This window comes from Balaenoptera borealis (genome assembly GCF_965194805.1).
Source record: "Balaenoptera borealis genome assembly, chromosome: 7".
Lineage (NCBI taxonomy): Eukaryota > Metazoa > Chordata > Mammalia > Artiodactyla > Balaenopteridae > Balaenoptera > Balaenoptera borealis.
The window spans coordinates 74,850,831-74,872,649 of NC_138864.1; the positions used below are offsets into that span (position 1 = coordinate 74,850,831).

The window sequence follows — 21,819 nt, forward strand, 5'->3', positions numbered from 1 at the left end:
AGAGAAAGAGCTTTGAGAACAACAGCTGGGTTTAAGCTCTGCTGGCTACAGTTACAGGAAAGATTTATGTGCAAGTTATTTTAATGGACGCAGTACGGAGCATTCAGGTCAACTAACTTTGTTGCTCAAACATTACTAGGAGGTGAATATGCAAATTACTGCAACATATCCTAACTTTCCCCCTGAGGTTTCAATGGAATTAATTAAATACTAATCAGAAGTAAAGAACAAAGCAACAGGACAAAAAGAAAATCTCTTTTTATATTTACATTTGAAAAAGGTATTACCTTTTCCAAGAAAGGAAAACACAGAAAGCAAGGGTACTACTGAAGGTACCTTCATGTTTTGTTTTCATTATCACTATATTATTTCTCCAGCAGGTTATGCTGCAACACACTGTGGATAAAATCTCTTCATTTGCTTTCTTCTTTCTTTTCTGAGTGATTTTTTTTATCTTATCTGAAATGACAGGCTGGTATTATCAAAGCTGTGTATCCTGAGAGTCAGTAGCAGGACTGCATTTCCTTTTTTCATTATTTTTGGCAGAACACACAGACCTTAGGGGTAAGCTATCAGTGCCGATAATGTCTTCAAATTCTTACTAGGCTCCCTTAAGGGGAAAAGAAGGTAATTAATCTGTCATCTTAGACAGTGTACTGTTCCTTCACAATATTTAAAAGACTATTTCTTAGGGATAAAATGTTATCATAAACAGATGAACCAGAACAAAAGAAAAGGAAACATTTCTAACCAAAAGCTGCTGAAGAGCATAAAGGTAAATACTGAACTTTTAGGAATTCTAAGACTAAAAACCAAAACCAATAACAACAAAAACAAAAGCAATATTTTTGCCTGCTAATTTTTACTTGCTATTTCTGCATTTAGTTACATATTTCTGAAAACAAATCTGCCATATGACTACCTTGCTGCTGCCATAAGCTTTATTCCAGTGAAGACCAAACAAATATGAATAAAAAGATTTAGAAATGCCTTGCTTTTTAAAATGCGTAATCCTCTTAGTTACTATGTTCCCGAAGCTCACAGAAGCATTCTGAACCATTCCCTTTACAAGCTGCTCTTTTGAAGTTGTCACTAAATGTGCAGATTCCCACTTAGAATATCTCCTTTTTTAGGAGTTTGGGAAAAAGCCTCTTAAGATGAGATCTTATCTTTGTCTTTTTCTACTTTCTAAAACTTGTCCTAAATATTGTCATAGGCAGCCCTGAAGCATGAAAAATTATCAAAGAGCAGGCCTGGGGTATGCGGGAGGAAAAAAGTCAGGGTATCCTTCTTTGTCACCGGAGCAACACCTTAATGAACTACTTACACCAATGGGCATCTCAGCATCTTTTTCTGTACCTGCAGGGATAGCCACGTTCTTCTAAGACTTTCTTGGATCCTATCCCAGTGCAATAAACATAAGGCTTGGCTTGTCAGGCCTGGCTGACATCAGTGGAAACAATCTGGAATAAGTGTGCACATCAGCAAGAAGGAAAGCACAGATGCTTTGGAGACAGGCATGAGAAAGGACAGTAAAATATTGAGCAGTGAAATGGAAGTAGCCTATAGTGGACATATTTGTAGTTCTTTTTACTTTAATATAGGCTTTTGAACACTAAATTCAAATTATAGGCTAGATTCTTGACATCTGTCAAACTCCTGGGCTGCAGGCCTACCAGTGGATGGTAAGTCAAAAGGCACGAGGAAATGAGCGTTCTGTTGTGGTTCATTCAGTTCCCTAACTTTCTGAGCAAAGGAATAGCAAGCAGTTGGCTTATTTAAAAATCACAGCTTGCTTCTTGAAGCATTTTCATGAATAAAATCATCACTTTGGAAACTCCAAGACAAAGAAACACATATATCAGTACAGAAAATGAAACCATTGCATCGTATGTCTGAGTCATTATTTTTTCTCAAATTGGTATTAAAGAAATGCTAAAGTGGTGGCTGAGACAATAGTTTGCTAGTAAGTAATAATTCAATACTTGTAAGTCAGAAATATGTATGTTTTAACCAACAGGCCACTCTCTATCTTAACGCTCAAAGGTAAAAGTTTCATTAATTGCTATTAACGTCACTGCATTTTGTGTGATAGACGATATTCTGTAGCACCTCTTACCTTTTTTTTAAAAAAGTAATGTTGACACAGATTTATTCAAATGAATGAATGCTCCCATTGTAACTAACTCATCCCACCTTAAATACACAGGAAGAGGAGTGATCACCAGCAATGTTCCCCAACCATACTCTCTACTCCCAAAGTACTGATTATACGTTGTTTTTTTTTTATCTTACTAAGAACTTTTATTTCCTTTTTAGCCTAAACACATATAGCTAGCTGATGTAAACTAGTAACAAACTGATTATAGGTTTTTAATGCCTCACCTTGACCTTGTTACTATCCTGCTAGCCACTCCACCTGAGGACCTGATACTTACTTATCTTTGCATCTCCCTGCTCCACCTACCACAGCTTCCATTAAATTGCCAGGAAATAAATATTTTTATTGCCTGTCTACTCCCTTCCACATAGTGGCTCATTGACAGAAAAAAAGGTATAATTCCTAGAAGGGGAATCTTACTATTGACTCAAAAGAGAACAGATTTTGAGAACAGTATTCTGCTTTTTTTAAAATAAATTTATTTATTTATTTTGGGCTGCGTTGGGTCTTTGCTGCTGCATGTGGGCTTTCTCTAGCTGCGGCGAGCAGGGGCTACTCTTCATTGAGGTACGCGGGCTTCTCATTGCGGTGGCTTCTCTTGTTGCAGAGCACGGGCTCTAGGTGCACCGGCTTCAGTAGTTGTGGCTCGCAGGCTCTAGAGCACAGACTCAGTAGTTGTGGCGCACGGGCTTAGTTGCTCCGTGGCATGTGGGATCTTCCCGGACCAGGACTCAAACCTGTGTCCCCTGCACTGGCAGGCGATTGCCTAACCACTGCGCCACCAGGGAAGTCCCCAATATTCTGCTTTGATTCATCTACAACATCTTTTATTTTTTCCTGATAGATTTTATTTTATGGAGCAGTTTCAGGTTCACAGCAAAATTGAGCGGAAGGTACAGAGATTTCCCATATAATAGCATCTTTTATGATTTGCAAAAATTGAGCTTAATATTTGGAAAGATGAACAAACACTGTATTATATTTGTTAATTTTTTTTTGCCAGATAGAAGGTTGTAATTTCACTAACGTTAATGCCTTTTCCATTTCACATCCAATTTGACATCATGGTATATCAGGAAGATCACAGTTACGAGAAGAGTCACTGTACATACTACTTGATTATTTGTCTAAAAACAATTTTCACTATAAGGAAGAAAATTAGTAAGGAATTGGCAATCAAATTTAGTTCTCTTATGATTTTAGCTTCCTGATTTCCTCAGAGTGGCACTCCCAGTGCAAAGTACTAAAAAGAAGACTCAATGAAAATTTTGTCAAACTTCTTCAAAATAGAAATTTACTGAAGCCCACTTCCGGGCATATAGTAGGCACTCACAACTGCTGAATGAATTGAATCACATTCCAAGAGTCAATAATCAGATTAAAATGTGCAGACATCACCATTCTGTGTGAGAGACAAACAATATTTCCTTTTATTGGAAATAGGATGGGATCCAAAAATGAGCCTAATATTACTCTCCAAAAAATGTTTTATTAACAACTTTCAGCTATTTACTTTTCACTTGGCAAACATGAAACATTTTTAATATTGAATTTTACTTAGAGCAAATTGATAGTAATTTGTTCTACTGAGCTTCAATAAAATGAACTCTGCATTTGAATGTTAAATGTTATCTGCTGTGAGTGATTTACATATTATTAGAACAAGGAACTGCAAAAGAAGAAATTAAAGGAAAATATGAACTCAGATTTATTTTAAAACTAACAAACAAACGAAGGGAAATTGTCTTTAATTTTTAAAGTGGTTCTTAATATCATCTCCACAGAGTTCCCTCAAAAGATGCATTTAAAAAAGAACACAGTGAAGTTTTAAAAATGCAATAGTTCTCTCATCACGAGTTTATTCCTGCAGCGTCAGGGAACACACTAATTCTTGATTCGCACAAAGTACTCCTTTCTTCTGCATCCCTACTCCCAAATCCTAAACTCTATCAGGGGAATAAGAGCAAAAATAACTGCAAGGCAAGGCTGAAGTTGAAGGGAGACAGCAGAGAGGATCCGGTAAAGAAACCAAGAGGTCCAAAAGAAGGAGAGATAATTTGTAATTGGGAAAACAGAGAAAAATTCATTAGAGGGGAAAACATTTCTAATATTTAGAATGGGTTAGATTTAGACATTGGAGATTGGAGGAATTCCCGGCAGGTGTAAAGGCACAGAAGTTTGAGAGCATAGGATGTATCCTTCTACCAATTCTTGCATCTTTACAAAAGACTGGACAAGATGAAAGGCAAAGTATGACAAGACTGCCATTTGCTCTGGTCACAGAGAATAATATCCTCCCAAGCAGAGACTCAAGTTCACTGATAATTTTAATATGTAAAGTTATTCAAAACTAACAGAAGGGCTTCCCTGGTGGCGCAGTGGTTAAGAATCCACCTGCCAATGCAGGGGACACGGGTTCGAGCCCTGGTCCGGGAAGATCCCACATGCCGCGGAGCAACTAAGCCCGTGAGCCACAACTACTGAGCCTGCGCTCTAGAGCCCACGCGCCACAACTACTGAAGCCGGTGCACCTAAAGCCCGTGCTCTGCAACAAGAGAAGCCACCGCGATGAGAAGCCCGTGCACTGCAACAAAGAGTAGTCCCCACTCGCTGCAACTAGAGAAAGCCCGCATGCAGCGACGAAGACCCAATGCAGCCAAAAATAAATAAAATAAAATAAATAAACTTATAAAAAAAAAAAAACCTAACAGAAGCCTGAGTTTAAATTAGACACAATACAAGAATAAAATTCATTGAATGGTACATTTAAAATAGACAATTCTCAAGATAATGTGGTAATATATACAATGAAATATTATTCAGCAATAAAAAAGAATGAAATCTGGCCATTTGTGACAACCCTGGACCTGGAGGGCATTATACTAAGTGAAGTAAATCAGACAGAGAAAGACAAATACTGTATGGTCTCACTTATATGTGGAATCTAAAAATCAAAACAAAACAAAACAACAAACCAAGTTCACAGACACAGAGAACAGATTGGTGGTTACCAGAAATGGGGGGGGGTAGTGGGAGAGGGGTGGGCAAAATGGGTGAAGGGGGTCAAACTGTACAAACTTCTAGTTATATAATAAATAAACTAGGGATGTAAAATAAATAAATGGATAAAAAACAAAATAAAATAGACAGTTCTCAACATTTTTCCAGTACAACTAAACTCACAGATAAAGAGATTTTAGGAAGAATTAAAAAAAAAAAAAAAAAGCCATAGTCTACACACTACCTGGAAAATGTATGCCTGTCATTTTCAAAAGAGGTGAGTGAGATAAAGAACAAATTCAGCTCCAAGGTCAGATAATCTGTTAACCTGACTTAGGAGAAAACCATTCTCTACGGGACATGCTCCAACGACTTAGGTGTATTATTTTATGTGATAAATTTTAATCAACCAGCCATAGCTTTCTATCAAGATATAAAATAATGAGACATGAGATCAATTTTAAACAGAATGTTTTGAGGATGCTCTTTTTCCTTGCAGGGGGTTTTGCAGGAGATGATACAAGGTCAGGTTTTAAATGAATTCACACCTCACAAAAAGATTAACAGCCTGGACAGATTTATCCTTTCGGGTAAAGTCTTCTGAGGCATAAGAAAAGGTAGGCTGCAAAATGAGGGAGGAAACCAGAATGTTAATCAAGTAATCAGGCCAGATAAGAAGTTATAGCAGCTGGGATATGATGATTACCTGTGATGATTACAGATCTTTGCTTGTGTACACAATACTAATAATAGTTACATAACATTATTAATATAAAGCCATGTGAAAGAAGCCCCCAAATATACTCATTATAAGGCATGCCCCTTGAGAATCATATCAAAAGTATCCCTGTAAGAAACACAGGACTTGGTTGGACTGAATAATGATTTCTATATTCTGGATAGTAAGCCCATACTACCTAGGTTTTTAGGTTGCCACATGAGGCCAGAAAATTTAAAACATGCATAACATTTCAAAGCATGACATGCACCTTTTAAAGTAAGAGTTTCTTAGCCAGAAGGACTCATCAACCAGGGTCTGCTCGTTTGTCTGAACGCGCAGAGTCCCATCCCTGGAAACCTGATTCTAAAGGCCCTGAGTGGGGCCTAAGAATGTGTATTCAAGAAATGATTCCCAACATGGAGACTTTGCTGTGATATTATTGAGACACTAAACCAACGCCAGCGTTTGCCTACCCCAGATTTCTCATGACATGAGAAAAAATAAATTTTTATATTGTTTAAAAAATAAATTAAAAACATAAATAAAAATTAAAAAAAGAAATGATTCCCAAGTCAACCTCATGCACACTCATGGTTATGAATCAGAGCAAAAACAACCAAACAAACAACTACAAAACAAGAGTATTTTGGTGGAAGAGTCAGCAGACTTAGGATATAGTTTCAGTTCTGGCACTTATTGAACATGCCTTCTTAGGCAAGTTCATATAATCTCTGAAGATCGTTTTCTCAGCTATAAAGCAACAGGTATAGCACCTACTCTTTCTTGGTCCTGGGATCAAAGGAGATGTATTAGTTATCGATCGCTGTGGAACAAGTTACTCCAGAACTTAGTGCCTTTAAGTAACAGACACTTACTATCTCCATACTTTCTGTTGGTAGGAATCCAGGTGTACCTTTGTTGGGTTGTTAGTCAGACAGGAGCGGATCCCCACCCCATCCTGGACCAGGTCCTCTTTCTCTTCCCCCGCCCCACCCCTGGACACTGGTGATCAGAACACGCCCAGAGATCCTCCCTTTTTGTAGTCAAGGACCGCAAAGTTTCCAGCCTTATCAGGACCAAACAAAAGAAAACCCACCAGCACAGGTTGGCACCAAGTGGTTGGCAGACGCACCAAGACCTAAAAGGGGACTCAAGGTAACCCAGGGTTCACTATGCTGTACTTGTAATAAATTAGCATTGTGGTTTTCGCCCCCCACTCCCAATGGATTTCACTTTGGTGCTTGTGGGTAAGTGCCTGCACACTAGGAGAACAGTTATATAACCTAAAGCTGTCAATCAACTTGTCAGTCAAATGATGCAGGACACAGGGAGGGACTTCCCACCACTCTGAAAAAGCAACCCGACCCTCACTGTGGGGCTGCTTCTGGTTTCCAGACAGCTTGCTCCCCTTCTCTCTCTCAGAAGCATACTTTTGCTTTGCTTAATAAAACTCTTGCTACTTAAAACTGCTCTGTCTCTTGATTGAATTCTTCCCTTTGGGGGACAAGGACCAAGGAAATTGCCATTTTGGCAGTAACACCTTAACTGTGTGCCTCTGGCTCAGAGTCTCTCACAAAGGCAGCAATTAAAGTGCTAACTATGGCTGTGGTCTCACATATAAAAAGTTCAACTAGGGGAGGGACCCACTTCCATGCTCACTCACACTGCTGTTGCCAAGTCTCAGGTCTTCACCCGCTGCCGGCTAGAAACATCAGTTCCTTGACACGAAGGTCCCTCCACAGAACAACTTACAACATGGCAGCTGGCTTCTCTCAGAGTGAGCCAGTGAGACTGTAAGAGAGGGTGAGCAAGAAGGAAGTAGCAACCTTTCTGTAACTTAGTCGCGGAAGTAATATCCCAATCTCTTTTGTCACAGTCTATTCATTAGAAGCAAGTCTTTAGGTCCAGCCCACACTCAAGGGGAGGGGATTACACAAGGGCATAAATACCAGGAGGTGGGGATCACTGGGAGCCATCTTAGATGCTGTCTACCACAAGAGTTGACATGTGATGTTCTGGGGAATGAAAGACTTATATGTGGAAACACGTTCCAAATGAAAAAAAAAAATTAAGGTAGAATTTGAGTTATAGAAGTCTACTTTATGGATAACATTCTGAGAATTTGCTAAGAAGTGTCACCACCTCACTCACCTCAGGTGTGTCACACTATGGCAGTATTTCACCATTTTTTTTTCAGTCTGACACATCTGTGAACTTGTTAGTCAAAAAAGGAAGAAAAGGAGGGTGAGCAAATAAGGGACCTCGTGACCCACCAATTAACACTCTGTGACAACTTACACTTTCATATTTATCATGGGAAGCAGTATGGTAATGGCTATAAGGAGTATGGGAAAAACAACAAAAATTTTAGAAGCTTGATAAAACTGTTTCCCAGATGGTTTTTTCCTACAAAGCTGTTTATCAGCTCAAAATGGTAATATGCCCTAATGGAACTGTATCAATACATAATCAATGTGGCAGTTTTAAAACATGGCCCCAGCATTCTTGACACTCTTTCCATCTAGAACTGGGGTCTATGTCCCTTCCTCTTGACTCTGGGTGAGGGTTTGTGACTGCTTTGGCTGATAGAGTCGCTGTATGAATTCTGAAGCTAAGTTAAGAGAAACATACAGCTTCTATCTGGTCCTCTTAGAGGACACTCACTCTTGAAACACAACCACCATCCCATGAGGAAGCTCAAACTAGCCCACATGGAGAAAACCCACGTAGGGCCTCAAGACTACGAAGAGAGAGATATTTGGCTAGTCCCCAACTGCTCCAGCTTCTGATTGCTTCTGCGCCAGCCACCATCTGTCTTCAACCATATATCTGCAACCATGTGAGAGACCCCAAGTCCATAACTGCCTGGCCCATCCCTTACTGAATTCTTGACCCTAAAACTATGACAAATAATTTTAAAATATGACTGTTGTTGATTGAACCCAGAGTTTTAAGGTGGTTACATAACAAGAGATAACTGCAACAGCCAGTAAGTAATCCCATACTGACAATAGGTTAAAACATTCTCAAAACATTTAAGACTGTTAGACTACAGATATGAACCACTGCCTCCAGAAAAGTCTTCGTAAAAACTATTACAATTGGGAAACATTTATAGCTAGGATGGATATGCCTAAAAGTAATCTTATGTTAATAGGAAAGTAAACTATTACACATCATAGAAATTGGAAACAAAGCATTTCTATGCCTATAATAATGTCTCAGATCAACAGCTGATTAACAAATGTGGTCAGCAACGACCTCCTTCTCTTGTCATATCACATATCATAATACCATTTGGTATTACACCAGCTTTGCAAATAGTATCCATTTCCTTCAACATCTACCCCCACAGATGCACATTACTGTCAGCCACATCCCCTCCCTTTCATTTAAGAATCATGCAGATCATGATACCTTCAAATTCCTTTTTTTCTCCTCTACAACATTTATTTAAATCTTCCTCTCCTTCCTTTCCTCTTTCTTATCTTCGAGAAAATCTTTTCATCCACATTTTCAAGGCACTGTCTCTTCCACCCATCCACTCTTGCCTCCCAATACCTTGATCTGTCAAATATGCTTTCTTGTATCTTTGGTGTCCTTTACCTTCCAAACATCTTGGTCTTCACTATTTAAAAAAATATTTATGACACATTATAAAACTTATAAATCTTGACTTAAAAACTACCCTTAAGGTGACATCTAATCCTATTTACTCAGCCAGTTCTCAAACAGATTGTCTATACTCAATGTTTCCATTTTTTCACTGCGCACTTACTCTTTAAACCCATTGTAACCTGACTTTAAATATCCAACCCTACTGGAACTATTCCCTCAGAAGTTACCACCTGTGGCCTTTTTTCAGCACCATCCTCCACTGACTTCACTGTACTATTTGGTGCAGTTGATAAAACTTTCCTTTTTTGAAATCCTTCTACTTTTTTTTTTTTTTTTTTTTATAAATGTATTTATTTATTTTTGGCTGTGTTGGGTCTTCATTTCTGTGTGAGGGCTTTCTCCAGTTGCAGCGAGCGGGGGCCACTCTTCATCACGGTGCGCGGGCCTCTCACTGTCGCGGCCTCTCGTTGCAGAGCACAGGCTCCAGACGCGCAGGCTCAGTAGTTGTGGCTCACGGGCCCAGTTGCTCCGCGGCATGTGGGATCTTCCCAGACCAGGGCTCGAACCCGTGTCCCCTGCATCGGCAGGCAGACTCTCAACCACTGCGCCACCAGGGAAGCCCTCCTTCTACTTTTGACTTAAAAAAAAAGTGTTCTCTGGCTCTCCTTGAATTCTAGATATTCTTTCTCTGTTCTCTCCTCCAAAGCACTGTCTACTGTTCAAATCAGAAACATTTCCCACTTTCTTGTATCTACACCAACATTTCTGATGAACTAAATCAGGAAGCCCAAATCTCTTGCTCCAGCATAATTCCAACTTGCAACATGCACACAGGTGTACTTCAAACTCTCTTATTGATTTGCTCAATCTGATGTTTGAATATTAATCTATATAGGAATTTAATGCTTTACACAAAGCAAGGACTTCTCATATAAGAAAATGCTTTCTATAAAGGAGGTCAAAGTAATAAGAGCATTTCTCCTTGATGTAGTGGGAAGAACGATCCTTAATTTGACAAATTCAGGCCTGAGAACTCTGATTTTAATACTCTTATCATTAAGCACAAACAGGTTGCTATTCTCTCCACCGAAATGCTCTGAGCCCTATATCTGCACGTCTTGTGCCTTGACTAACTTCACTCAATGCACAAGTATCAGGATCCTTGAGAGAGACTTCCCCAGTACGCCATATGTAAAGTGGCATTCCTCATGCAACGCTCACGAGACACATTATATATTTATTTGCTCATTGTCTATCTTCCCTCACAGGAATATAGGTTCCACAAGAGCAGGGACTTTGTTTTGTGCAATGCTGTCTCCCCAGAACATGGAAGAGTATTGAGCCCATAGTAACCACATAATAAATATTTGCTGAAAAATGAATAACAACGAGAAAGTGAATGATTTAATGAAAATCTTCTCATTTTCCATTTATAGAAAGTTTGTAACACTATAAAGTAAATGTAAGAATCCTCAAGGTAAAAAAATATTTTTTTCACCATGTGAGCCTATTCAAATCTGTAGGTAACAGCCAGCTAATCTTCAAATAAATGTTTCTTTGTAAAAAGTAATGTGATTACCTATTCTGTAGTGAAATATCCCTCTGTCTTTGTTTTCTTCTCAAGACAAATGACCTTACTGAGGTTTGCTACAAAAATTTCGATAGCTTATTGGCACAGAACTTTCTTTATCAGAATACGTATCTAATGTCTCCATACATGAATCGCTCAATTTTTATTTCTCTAACATCTTCATTTTCACTGGCTCTGCATCATTTTTCTTCCTCATGGACGTCTGTTTTTCATAGAACACTTGACCTGGGAAGACCTTAAGATAGCGTTAGTCCAGGGGTTTCTAACCTTTCTTTCAGCAGCGAGATCTATCTCACATACAAAATCTTGATGAAAGCAGAGCCAGGAGTGGAGGGGTCGGAGCTGGCCTCCCTTGAGGCTACACTCACCTTGACTCCAGCACCCCTGAGACACTGAGGAGAATCATAAGTCTCCTTTGAAAACCATGGATAGTCTAAATTTCCCTAATTAAACCCAGATGCATGTTCTGTCGACCTTTCCATTTCTCCAGAAGGAAACCCTTCTCATCCTCTGGGCTAAAAGCATGAGCTGCAAAAGTACAGGATGTGTGCCACATACTATACAGGCAGTGGAGGCACACGCTGAGGGAGCACAGAAAGGAAGGGCATTGGCCTCAAAATTCCTCACCCACCAGTTAACCAGACCTGAGCTGATCCATAACCTCCCTCGAGGGAGTGATTATTTTTCTCCTTTTTTCTCCTCACTTCTCTGCTGCCTGCCCTTACCTTGACCTTTGTGTAATTGTCCTGATTCTCTCCTGGTTTTGCTCCCCACCCCCATCCCACCCCCACAAACCATGAGCATCCCTAAAGCCTAGGCAGTGCTCCTCTGCTCCTCCTCCACTTTCTCATTATTTAAGAACCAGTACAGTTTAGGTCCCAACACTGTCTGGTTTGGGTCAACAATCCCTTGATCCTCATTTTTCTCCTAATTCTGTTCAGTAAGAGTTGTGTACTGGACGTCTCCACCTGGGGTCACCTGCTATCATATAAAGTCCAGTCCCTGAGCTCTCTTCTTCCTCTCCCTCCACTGGCACTCCTTTTCTTTCTTTCTTTCTTTCTTTTTTTGATAATTATGCCATCACTTCCATTAATCTTTTTTTTAATTTTATTTTTTTATTAATTTTATGGCTATGTTGGGTCTTCATTGCTGTGCACAGGCTTTCTCTAGCTGCCGTGAGCGGGGGCTACTCTTCATTGCAGAGCACGGGCTTCTCATTGCAGTGGCTTCTCTTGTTGCAGAGCACGAGCTCTAGGCACACGGGCTCAGTAGTTGTGTCTCGTGGGCTCTAGAGCACGGGCTCAGTAGTTGTGTCTCATGGGCTCTAGAGCGCAGGCTCAGTAGTTGTGGCACACGGGCTCAGTAGTTGTGTCTCGTGGGCTCTAGAGCGCAGGCTCAGTAGTTGTGGCACATGGGCTCAGTAGTTGTGGTTCGTGGGCTCTAGAGCACAGGCTCAGTAGTTGTGGCTCGGGGGCTCTAGAGTGCAGGCTCAGTAGTTGTGGCACACGGGCTTAGTTGCTCCGTGGCATGTGGGATCTTCCCCGACCAGGGATCAAACCCATGTCCCCTGCAATGGCAGGCGGATTCTCAACCACTGCACCACCAGGGAAGTCCCAGTGGCACTCCTTTTCAATGTCCCCATTATTTTCCATGACTTCATGGAGCACTTAATTCCCCAAGCTTGAAACTCTGAAGTTATCTTTGACTCCTTTCTCTTCCAAATCATTTATGTACAAGATATATTACAACAGTTTTGCAACAACATCCTCCTGACCTGACTGTCTGGAAGCTGTTCTAATGTAGCACAGCTAACAGTACATTTGAGGTGAGCAGGGACCGTGTCTGTTGGTTTTCCACTGCCTGTAGGCACAGAGCCTGGTATGGAATAGATGCCTAAAATATTCTTGTTGAAAGTATAACTGAATGGGATAAAATTTACTGTAGCATAAAAAACGTAAGCAAATTACCTAGTACTATAATAGGGCAATGTGTTAGTACATTTGGGAACATTAATAAGATATTATAGCATAATTAAAATAATATTCTCAAGTGTATATTAATGGCTTGGAAATTGCTGCCTATTAAATGTGAAAATAAAGAGAAGCTGAATACAAAACCCATAAATCTATTATTAACCCAATGGTGAAAATCTAGAAAAGAAAATACAAAAATATTTAACACTGGTTATCTCTAAATGGTGGTTTTAATTTCTTTTCATACGGCTTTAAAATTTTTCTAGCTGCCTTATTTTTTATAAGCTTAAGACTCTGAAAAAGATTTGCCACCATGGAAATAACCAGGACTATTGATGAGACTTGAAAGAAACGTGCACAAATTAAAAGAGGCATTTATTTCAGGGTGGGTGGTATTATAATCCATCTCCCCAACTTTGTTTTTCTAAAATCAGCTTTAAAAAACATTGCTTAATATTTTCAGTATCCTTCACTCCAACATGTAATGCCTAGTTCTCTCCTTCTGTCAGCCTTTATATAGTTGAGTTTATCATTATATCATATTACATTAATTTTGCTGAAATGCCATTTTAACCTTATTATTTTGTTAAAAATTGTACTGTCTCCTTATTACTTATAGATGAAATAAAATTAAAAGTCCTCAATCTATCAAAGTCCAAACTTCAACATCCAATCTCACCTTCCACGCATACAGGACAGACTCCTACTGTGCCTACTCCACTCCTGGACTGTTGCCTGATGTTCCCCATATCCCTTACTCCACTTCAAATCTTATACTTCCTTCCATGCTTAACAAAAATGTTCTTAGAAATTTCCTTTGAACACCCACAGCCCTTATGCATAATCCTGTAATATGCAATTTTAGAATTAAAAAAGGTTAGAGCTGCAAGACACTATTGAAATCATTTAGTTCAATTCCTCCCTTTACAGATGCAGAAACTACAATCCAATTAGAAAAGGTGGCTTGTTCAGGGAAAAAAAAAAATCTAGGATTAGAATTCAATATTGAACTCTTAGAGTTTAGTATTTTAACTAATACAGGATCTACTACATTACTGGATCTCCCATCTGCTGATCAATTGCTCAGCAATTTTTCATGACTCCATTCCTAATGGTATGCCTTGCCTGCCTATCTTGATTGCCCTCATTTGGTCCAGGGCAGATACCCTGGCACAGAATTCCTTTCCATCTCCATTGTACCTAGTGTTGCAGAGGGAGTGCTGAAGAAGTATGGCGGACATCACCTCAAGCAACCCAATGATGGAAGTGAAGATACAAAACTGTGACAGCAATATTCCATTTTAACAATGTGGCTGCTACATCCAATTGGATGGTAATGACCATCAAAGGAGGCGGTGTCAACTTTCTTTTACATTCTATATGGCCGTTCTAGCCAATCATGAAACCTCAGGGTTATGGTTCCCATTAAGATCCTGGAAAGAGAGCCAGGATGGGGAAACAAGGACTGGAACCGGGTCTACAGGTTACGTCTCTGCAGTCAGTTCAATTGTAAAACACAGAGGCTTAAGGAAGGATCTGACTCAAAAGCCAGGCTGAGTAGATTTCAAAGTTGCCAGAGGCTCTTTTCACACACACACAAATACACACACACACACTCTCTTTTAAATTGTGAATGATATATACACGGAAGAGAAACATTCTAACAACTGTACCAATCAAATAATGTACAATATGTTAACAAATAACTGGTGGATGAAACTCCATTGCAAACCAGAAGACCAGGAGACAGGGAAAAGTGAGCCTCTTGGGGTTAATCAACATTCAAAGGCAGGGAGAACTAGAACAGGCCCCCAGAACACAATCATGCCAGCCCCTCTGTCGTGGCTGCTGTACTCTGGGGCCATGAGCCATACAAACCCAGAAGCATCTGCCAAAGGTTCCAGACAGCTGTGCAAGCACTCTCTGCCATTTGTCCAGCTGTTGTGAAGTGGCAGAAGAATGTCCCCAGGGTTCCATCAAGTAGCGTTCTTTTTCAATTCAGAACAATATGATTAGAATATGAATTTTCTTATTAGTTCTGATTTTGTCACTCTGAATATATATATTTACCTGGGTGAATACATCTACTGCTTATTTTCACAGCTAACAAAGGTGAATAGAAAACATCATGACATTAAAAAAATGAGTAATGTTGAAGAAATGATATTAATCACTCTTTTACTGTAATAGCAGAGTTACTGCTTAGAGAAGTAGGTGCCCGTTCACCTGGCAATTCAAAATGTCTTGAACATAATTTGTCAAAATTCTATCACTTTCCTTCCTTTCTTGTATGTGAGCATCACAATTTCAAGGAAAATGATTTAATGGTGAAATCTCAGACTGCAGTAGAGCCACCTCACCTTACATAGATCAACACAGTTACCCTGTTGTGGAAGTGAATGCCCTGGACTTGTTAAGAATGTGAACTGCTCCTTCCCACCAAAGGAAGGAAAAAGAAAAAAGAAGAAAAAGAAAACCTTCAGAAGAAAAATATAAAGGCTCTAGTGACTGATCTTTGTTGCTTTTCACATAAAGACTCAGTGTGTGGGAGTTAATTATATTAGTTATCTTGGGTAACAAGCTTGAATTCTGTGCTTCAAAGTTATTAACCAACCACCTTTCTATATACAGTTCACAGGCAAATGAATGGACTTAATCCCTGTATTAAAACACAAAACAAAACGAACAATTCCATGTTTCGTGACTTTTCAAAGTTGATTATCTCCTTGGCAATGCTTTACGAGAGGCCAGATACACAACTGCTGCTTTAGAAAAGAGTCTCTGGCAGTTTACATGAGAAGCCCGTGAAAGTGGATTTAATCACATTTAAAAGTCATTCCTCTTCAGACCAGACATAAAAGGTCACCAAGAAAAAGTATTTTTTCCCAGTGATTCAACCACATTGGGTTAGTAAAATTTCTTCTTCCAATGATCGCACAACTCCTGAGAGAGTCTGCTTGTTTAATGTGTCATATGGCTAACATTTGCAAATTTAAACAATTCAGGGGAGGAAATAAAATATTTAAGATGGTAACATTTACTGTCAAAAGAAGTTTGCAGATTTCTCTCTCTCTTTTTTTTTTGGTCCTATCTAATTCTTCAGGGTAAAACATAACATTATTTAATTCTAAAGCAGCAATTTTATATAGATGAGGATCTTTATCTCCTAATTACCAAAGGACTTGGTAATTTTTTACTTGTAAAAATTTTACTTGTAAAAATCATTACACGTGTAAAAAAAACTACAGTAAATGAAGGCGTTATTACCATAAATCATGATGCTTATCTGCATTTAAGGGTCTCTGTGGTCTAATAAGAGCAAACAGTAGCTTGGTGTATCAATATTCCCATAGAAAATTTACAATGATGTATTTCTTTGATTTATTAAAAGCCTAGTCATGGCTCAAAGGTCTCTGAATACCCATAAAATTAGGAAATAATTGCCATAAAATTAAGAAATAATAACAAAATCTCCATACAAGAAGCAATTCAACAAGATAGTACCTATTGGAAATGACTTACATTATAAAAATAATATTGAAAATTAAAACTTTGACTAAGCTATATCAATAAACTATGTTTTCATGAAACAAAATTTTTGGTACGACTGCTATAGAATATACCTCATTTATATAACCATTTCTTTTTCTTTTAAATTTACCCTGAAATAATGTGTATGTAGGGACATTTCTTTCTATATAATTTCCCTTTGAAGTTTTCTGATTTCAAATATAGTAAATTAATGATTTTAGCATAAAAAATAGGTAATTTGACAAGGTTATGTAAGTATTGTTCAATAGCTATCAGGGAGTGAATAGTTAAGTGGAATCTAAAGTTTAGGAAATTATTATCAGAATATAAATAAGTGGTATTATTATTATTATATTTGAGCTTTAAATAAATTAAAAAGCTAAATATTTAAAGATATGTTTTGGCATAAAGATCTATATGATGCAAAGTATAGCCCATTAAAATTCCCTCTCCTGTCATGTTTTTCACAATATGTGAACAAGTTTATTGTATTTTGGGGAAAATAACTGTGGAAAGTTACTTAAAATAGCTGAATGAAAACAAAGGCTTGATTAGAAAAAAGGAAAAGAGAAATATGTCTATGTTAAATTTATGTTAAGGGCCATGAAATATGAATAAAGAGATATTATTTTTTCTTGGCTGGGAAAGCTCATTTTATATCATTTCTTTGTAATATAATCTATAGGCTCAATACAATCTCAATGAAATCAATAAGCGACTTTCTTGACAACAGAGAGAAGGAAGTGTTTCATGAGTTTAGATGGAGGGAATGAAGTGTAAGAATGGTCAATAGACTTATGAAAATTAAACTGTATTCAATTCAGGACTTTCAATTCTAATAATTTTTCTTAACTAATAGGATAACTGTGCAAAGAATATTTCTGACAGCTCTTTATAATAGTTAAAAACTATAAACAAGCCATCAGTATCGGGCAAATACTTAAGCAAATAATTCTCATCCATACGACGAAATACTCATCACTAAGAATGATGATAAGTTTCTGGATTTATTTTCCAATGAAAGGTGTTAACTACCTATTGCTAAGTGAAAAAAGAAAGTTACAAAATAGTATACAAGATACAATTTAATTTTTTTAGCATGTGTAGAAATGGAAGATATATACCAAAATACTAAACATAATTTTCTCTGGGTAGTAGGACAAAGGGGTTTTTCAATTTTTATACTTTTTGACATTGTGGGAATTTCCCCACAATTATAAGCCTGCATTATTATAATCATAAGACATTATTTTAACACTCTGTGTGGGAATTTATGGATGATAATAATAATTAAGTAAAACTGAAAGGAAGTGGATACAGACAGCCTCTGGGAGAAGAAACCAATAAGATAAGACTTTGAAGAAAGTTTCTATAATATTAGGGACTCTGCTGTTTGTCCACCCACTGTGAATACACAGGGATGCCTGGGGTATAGGATACTGCAAGGAGGAATCACGTGTGCTTTGATTTTCTAGTTTTCATTTTCCTTTTCTTATCATTTAAAGCTGACATCAAGGTGAACACAGCAGTGATGGAGTCTCAATTCATATCACTATACCCTCCTGTGGTCCTTATACTTAATATGAAAGCTACATTTTAAGGGTGTACTTGCATAATCCAATAAGTGCATGTCTTCACAAGGTCCATTCTAAAATGTGCACCAGTGATTTCACATGGGAGATTTATTTTTAAAAAGTATGATAATGTGGTTAACTGCTACGATGTATATAGTCTGACTCCTTTTAACAAAAAAAATTAATTTGTCTAGCTCTTATTCCATGTTTTAAATAATAAGTTTATATGAATATTAGCTAATGTGGAAGTTCCACTGAATGAAAATATCTGGTATAAAAATGATTTGATTAAAATAATAACAACACATCTATTGGGTATTTATTATGTGTCAGGCATAGTTCTAAAAGCACTTTATGTAATTAAGTTAATTATTCCTCAAAACAATCTATGAGGTAGGTGTTATCATTATCCCTTATTTTACCCACAGGAAAACTAAGGTTCAGAGAACTAAGTCCCTTGCCCAAAGTGACAGAGCAGGTGACAAACCCAGCTCATCTGGCTACAGAACAAATTTTATTTTTATTTTTCACAGATTTACAAAAATTTTTAAATTTAAAATTTTAGAATAGTTTTAGATTTATAGAAAAGTTGTGAAGAGTAGTACAGAGAGTTCCTATATACTCCTCACCAGTTTCCCTGATTGATGAAATCTTACATTACAGGGAACCTCCATCACACCTAAGGAGCACACACTGCTATGCTGATATTAACTAAACTGCACACTTCACTTGTATTTAACTAATTTTTCCCTAATGTTCTTCTTCTGTCTCAGGATTCCATGGAGGATACCACATTACATTACGCTGTCATGTCTCCCTAGCCTCCTCTGGGCTGTGACAGTTTTTCAGACTTTCCCTGTTTTTCATGACCTTGACAGTTTTGAAAAGTACTAGTCAGGTGTTTTGTAAATGTCCCTCAGTTTGGGTTTGTGTGATGTGGCTTTCCAGATTAGGCTGGGGTTATGGTTTTCGGAGGAAGACTACAGAGGGGAAGTGCCGTTCTCAATACATTATACAAAGGGTACATACTACCAATGTGACTTATCTTTGATGATCTTAACCTTGAAGACCGGGCTGAGGTACCATTTGCCTGGTTTCTCCATTTTGAAGTTACTATCCTCCCTTCCCTTCTTTCCATGCTCTACTTTTTAGAAAAAAAGTTACCAATCAAAGCCCACATTTAAGTGGGTAGGAGTGGGAGGGAATAAGATACACCTATTTGAAGGGGGGATATCTATATAAATTATTTGGAATTTTTGTCAGAGCCTTCGTTTTTAACCCACTCCTCTGTATTGCCTCTGACATCCTATCCTTTCTTACCATTTTGGCATATTATTCATGTGCAGTAGTTTAAAAACACAATTCTTCACTAATTTCCTGCTTTTGCAAAGATCCAAAAATATGTTAGAATTAAATGTGACAACCAACAAATTTGTTTGAAATTATTTTCCACTACCACTGTAGGATTTGTCACTGAGGGATGCATTCAAGACCAATTTTTTTCAGAAGTATTCTCTAAAGAACTTACCAGAAATATTCGTTCAAGTTGATCCTGAATGTCTTTCATTCCTGGAAAAGCAGCAACTCCTTGGATCATTTCAACAAAGATGCAGCCGACTCCCCTAAAGAGAGAAGAAAGAATTGTTACTAAAACATCAATATACTCTGCTAAGAATACTAAATCTGGAATTAGAACATCTAATTAGAACATCTAAATCTGGAATTAGAACATCTACTCCTACAAAGGAGAAATAATGAATAAATAATATTCTAAATAAGTATAAAGGGCTGTGTCACATGTACCTAGATCCCTTAACTTTCCTTTCCCTTCTCTGTCTACTGCCCAGAAAGGACTCCAAGTAGATGCAACTACATAGGCTCAGAAAACGGTGCAAACCAATAAAATATAAGCCTCACTGACTACCTCACTCACAGGATATGGCCAAGAAACTCCTTAGCTTGATATAGAAAGCCTCCATAGTCTTGTTCTAACATCCTTTTCCAACTCTATTTCACAAATTCACAATGTATTATCCGCTATAGCTGTCCAGGGCTCAAAGCTCTCTTTGCATCAAAATCATTTGGGGAACTTTTAAAAAATGCAAATGATCTGAACACAAACCCCAGAGACTCTGTTTCAGTCAGTTAGAGGCAACGCATTGACTCGGGCTGCTCAGGTGATTTAGGGCAGCTACACTGAGGAGCTCTGAGCCAGACTGATCTGTCCACAGGCCAAGAATAAACCTATACAACTTGGCTCAAGTTACTCTAATACCTAGAACTCCCTTTTTCTTCATTTGTTTGCTCTTGACATGTAAATCCAACCCAACCTATAAAATCTAATTTAAATGTAATCTCTTCTACAAAGCCTTCCATGAACATTCTGCCAGACAGGACAGATCCCTTCATGAGTTTATTTGTTAAGCTCTTATTCATTATCAGTCTTCTACTATGGTCAAATTCTTCTGCCAGGCTCACAGTTCCTATCTGGTAAGGCAGTTGAGCATATCAGGAGACCTTGCCTCTCAGACCACAGAACCCAACAGGAACACCAAATCCACAGTACAGGCAGAGAGCCAATCAGATACTTCTACTGAAAGTTTGGAGATAAAGTCACCTGGGAACAGGATGGAAAGAAACTAGCATATATTGATGAAATAAGTCACATTAAAGGCAGAGAACGTGCAAGAATGGCCACCTTCCTGCAGATGAAGTTTCCTGAATTGACCTGGTTCCCACCTTCTTAAGGCCTGGATGTTCAGATAAACCAGTGTTTTTGCTAGATCTCTCTAACTTCTAGCAATTCTCTAGGATTTTTATTTTTAATGGCTCTACCTTTAATGGGTTTATGTTTCCTAAAAGTATACTAATAAAATCATAAACATATTGGGACACTTCTTCAATTGCTGCACTCATATTCAATTTAGAGTGAGCAGTCCCTTGTGTATTTATTTCAGATCCTCTAGAGGTTAAAAACAATGCCTTACTTCTCTATACCTGCCCCAATTGTATGTAAACAATACTTTGAATTAAAGAAGTAATCCATTAGCAGAAATCTCTTCTCTATTACACCACATAATTTTTATCCAAATTAAACACCAGTAGTATATACAGTGAAAATGACTGAAAACAAATCGTACTTTATATCATAAAAAAATTCCATTTAATAATAAAGAATTAATTTCAAAATCAGTATTCTAGGCAGATGAGTTTTTATTTTTATTTATTTTAACATCTTTACTGGAGTATAATTGCTTTACAAAGTTGTGTTAGTTTCTCCTGTATAACAAAGTGAATCAGCTATAAATATACATATATCCTGATATACCCTCCCTCTTGGGTCTCCCTCCCACCCTCCCTAGCCCACCCATCCAGGTGGTCACAAAGCACTGAGCTGATCTCCTTGTGCTATGCGGCCGCTTCCCACTAGCTATCTATTTTACACTTGGCAGTGTATATATGTCCATGCCACTCTCTCACTTCGTCCCAGCTTACCCTTCCCCCCTCCCTGTGTCCTCAAGTCCATTCTCTATGTCTGCGTCGTTATTCCTGTCCTGCCCCTAGGTTCTTCAGAACCATTTTTTTTTTAGATTCCATATATATGTGTTAGCAAATGGTATTTGCTTTTCTCTTTCTGACTTACTTCATTC

At 38.0% G+C, this 21,819-nt stretch overlaps 1 protein-coding gene across 4 annotated transcripts in view; it reads right to left on the bottom strand.

The window, feature by feature from the left end:
• Window positions 1-21,819, bottom strand: part of CDK14 (cyclin dependent kinase 14) — a 567,382-nt gene that overhangs the window by 178,702 nt on the left and 366,861 nt on the right. For all 4 annotated transcript variants that reach the window (XM_082398489.1, XM_082398490.1, XM_082398492.1 and 1 more), the window contains one exon: window positions 19,698-19,791. In XM_082398489.1, the coding sequence (XP_082254615.1) occupies window positions 19,698-19,791 (94 nt within the window). The remainder of the gene's footprint in view (window positions 1-19,697; window positions 19,792-21,819) is intronic.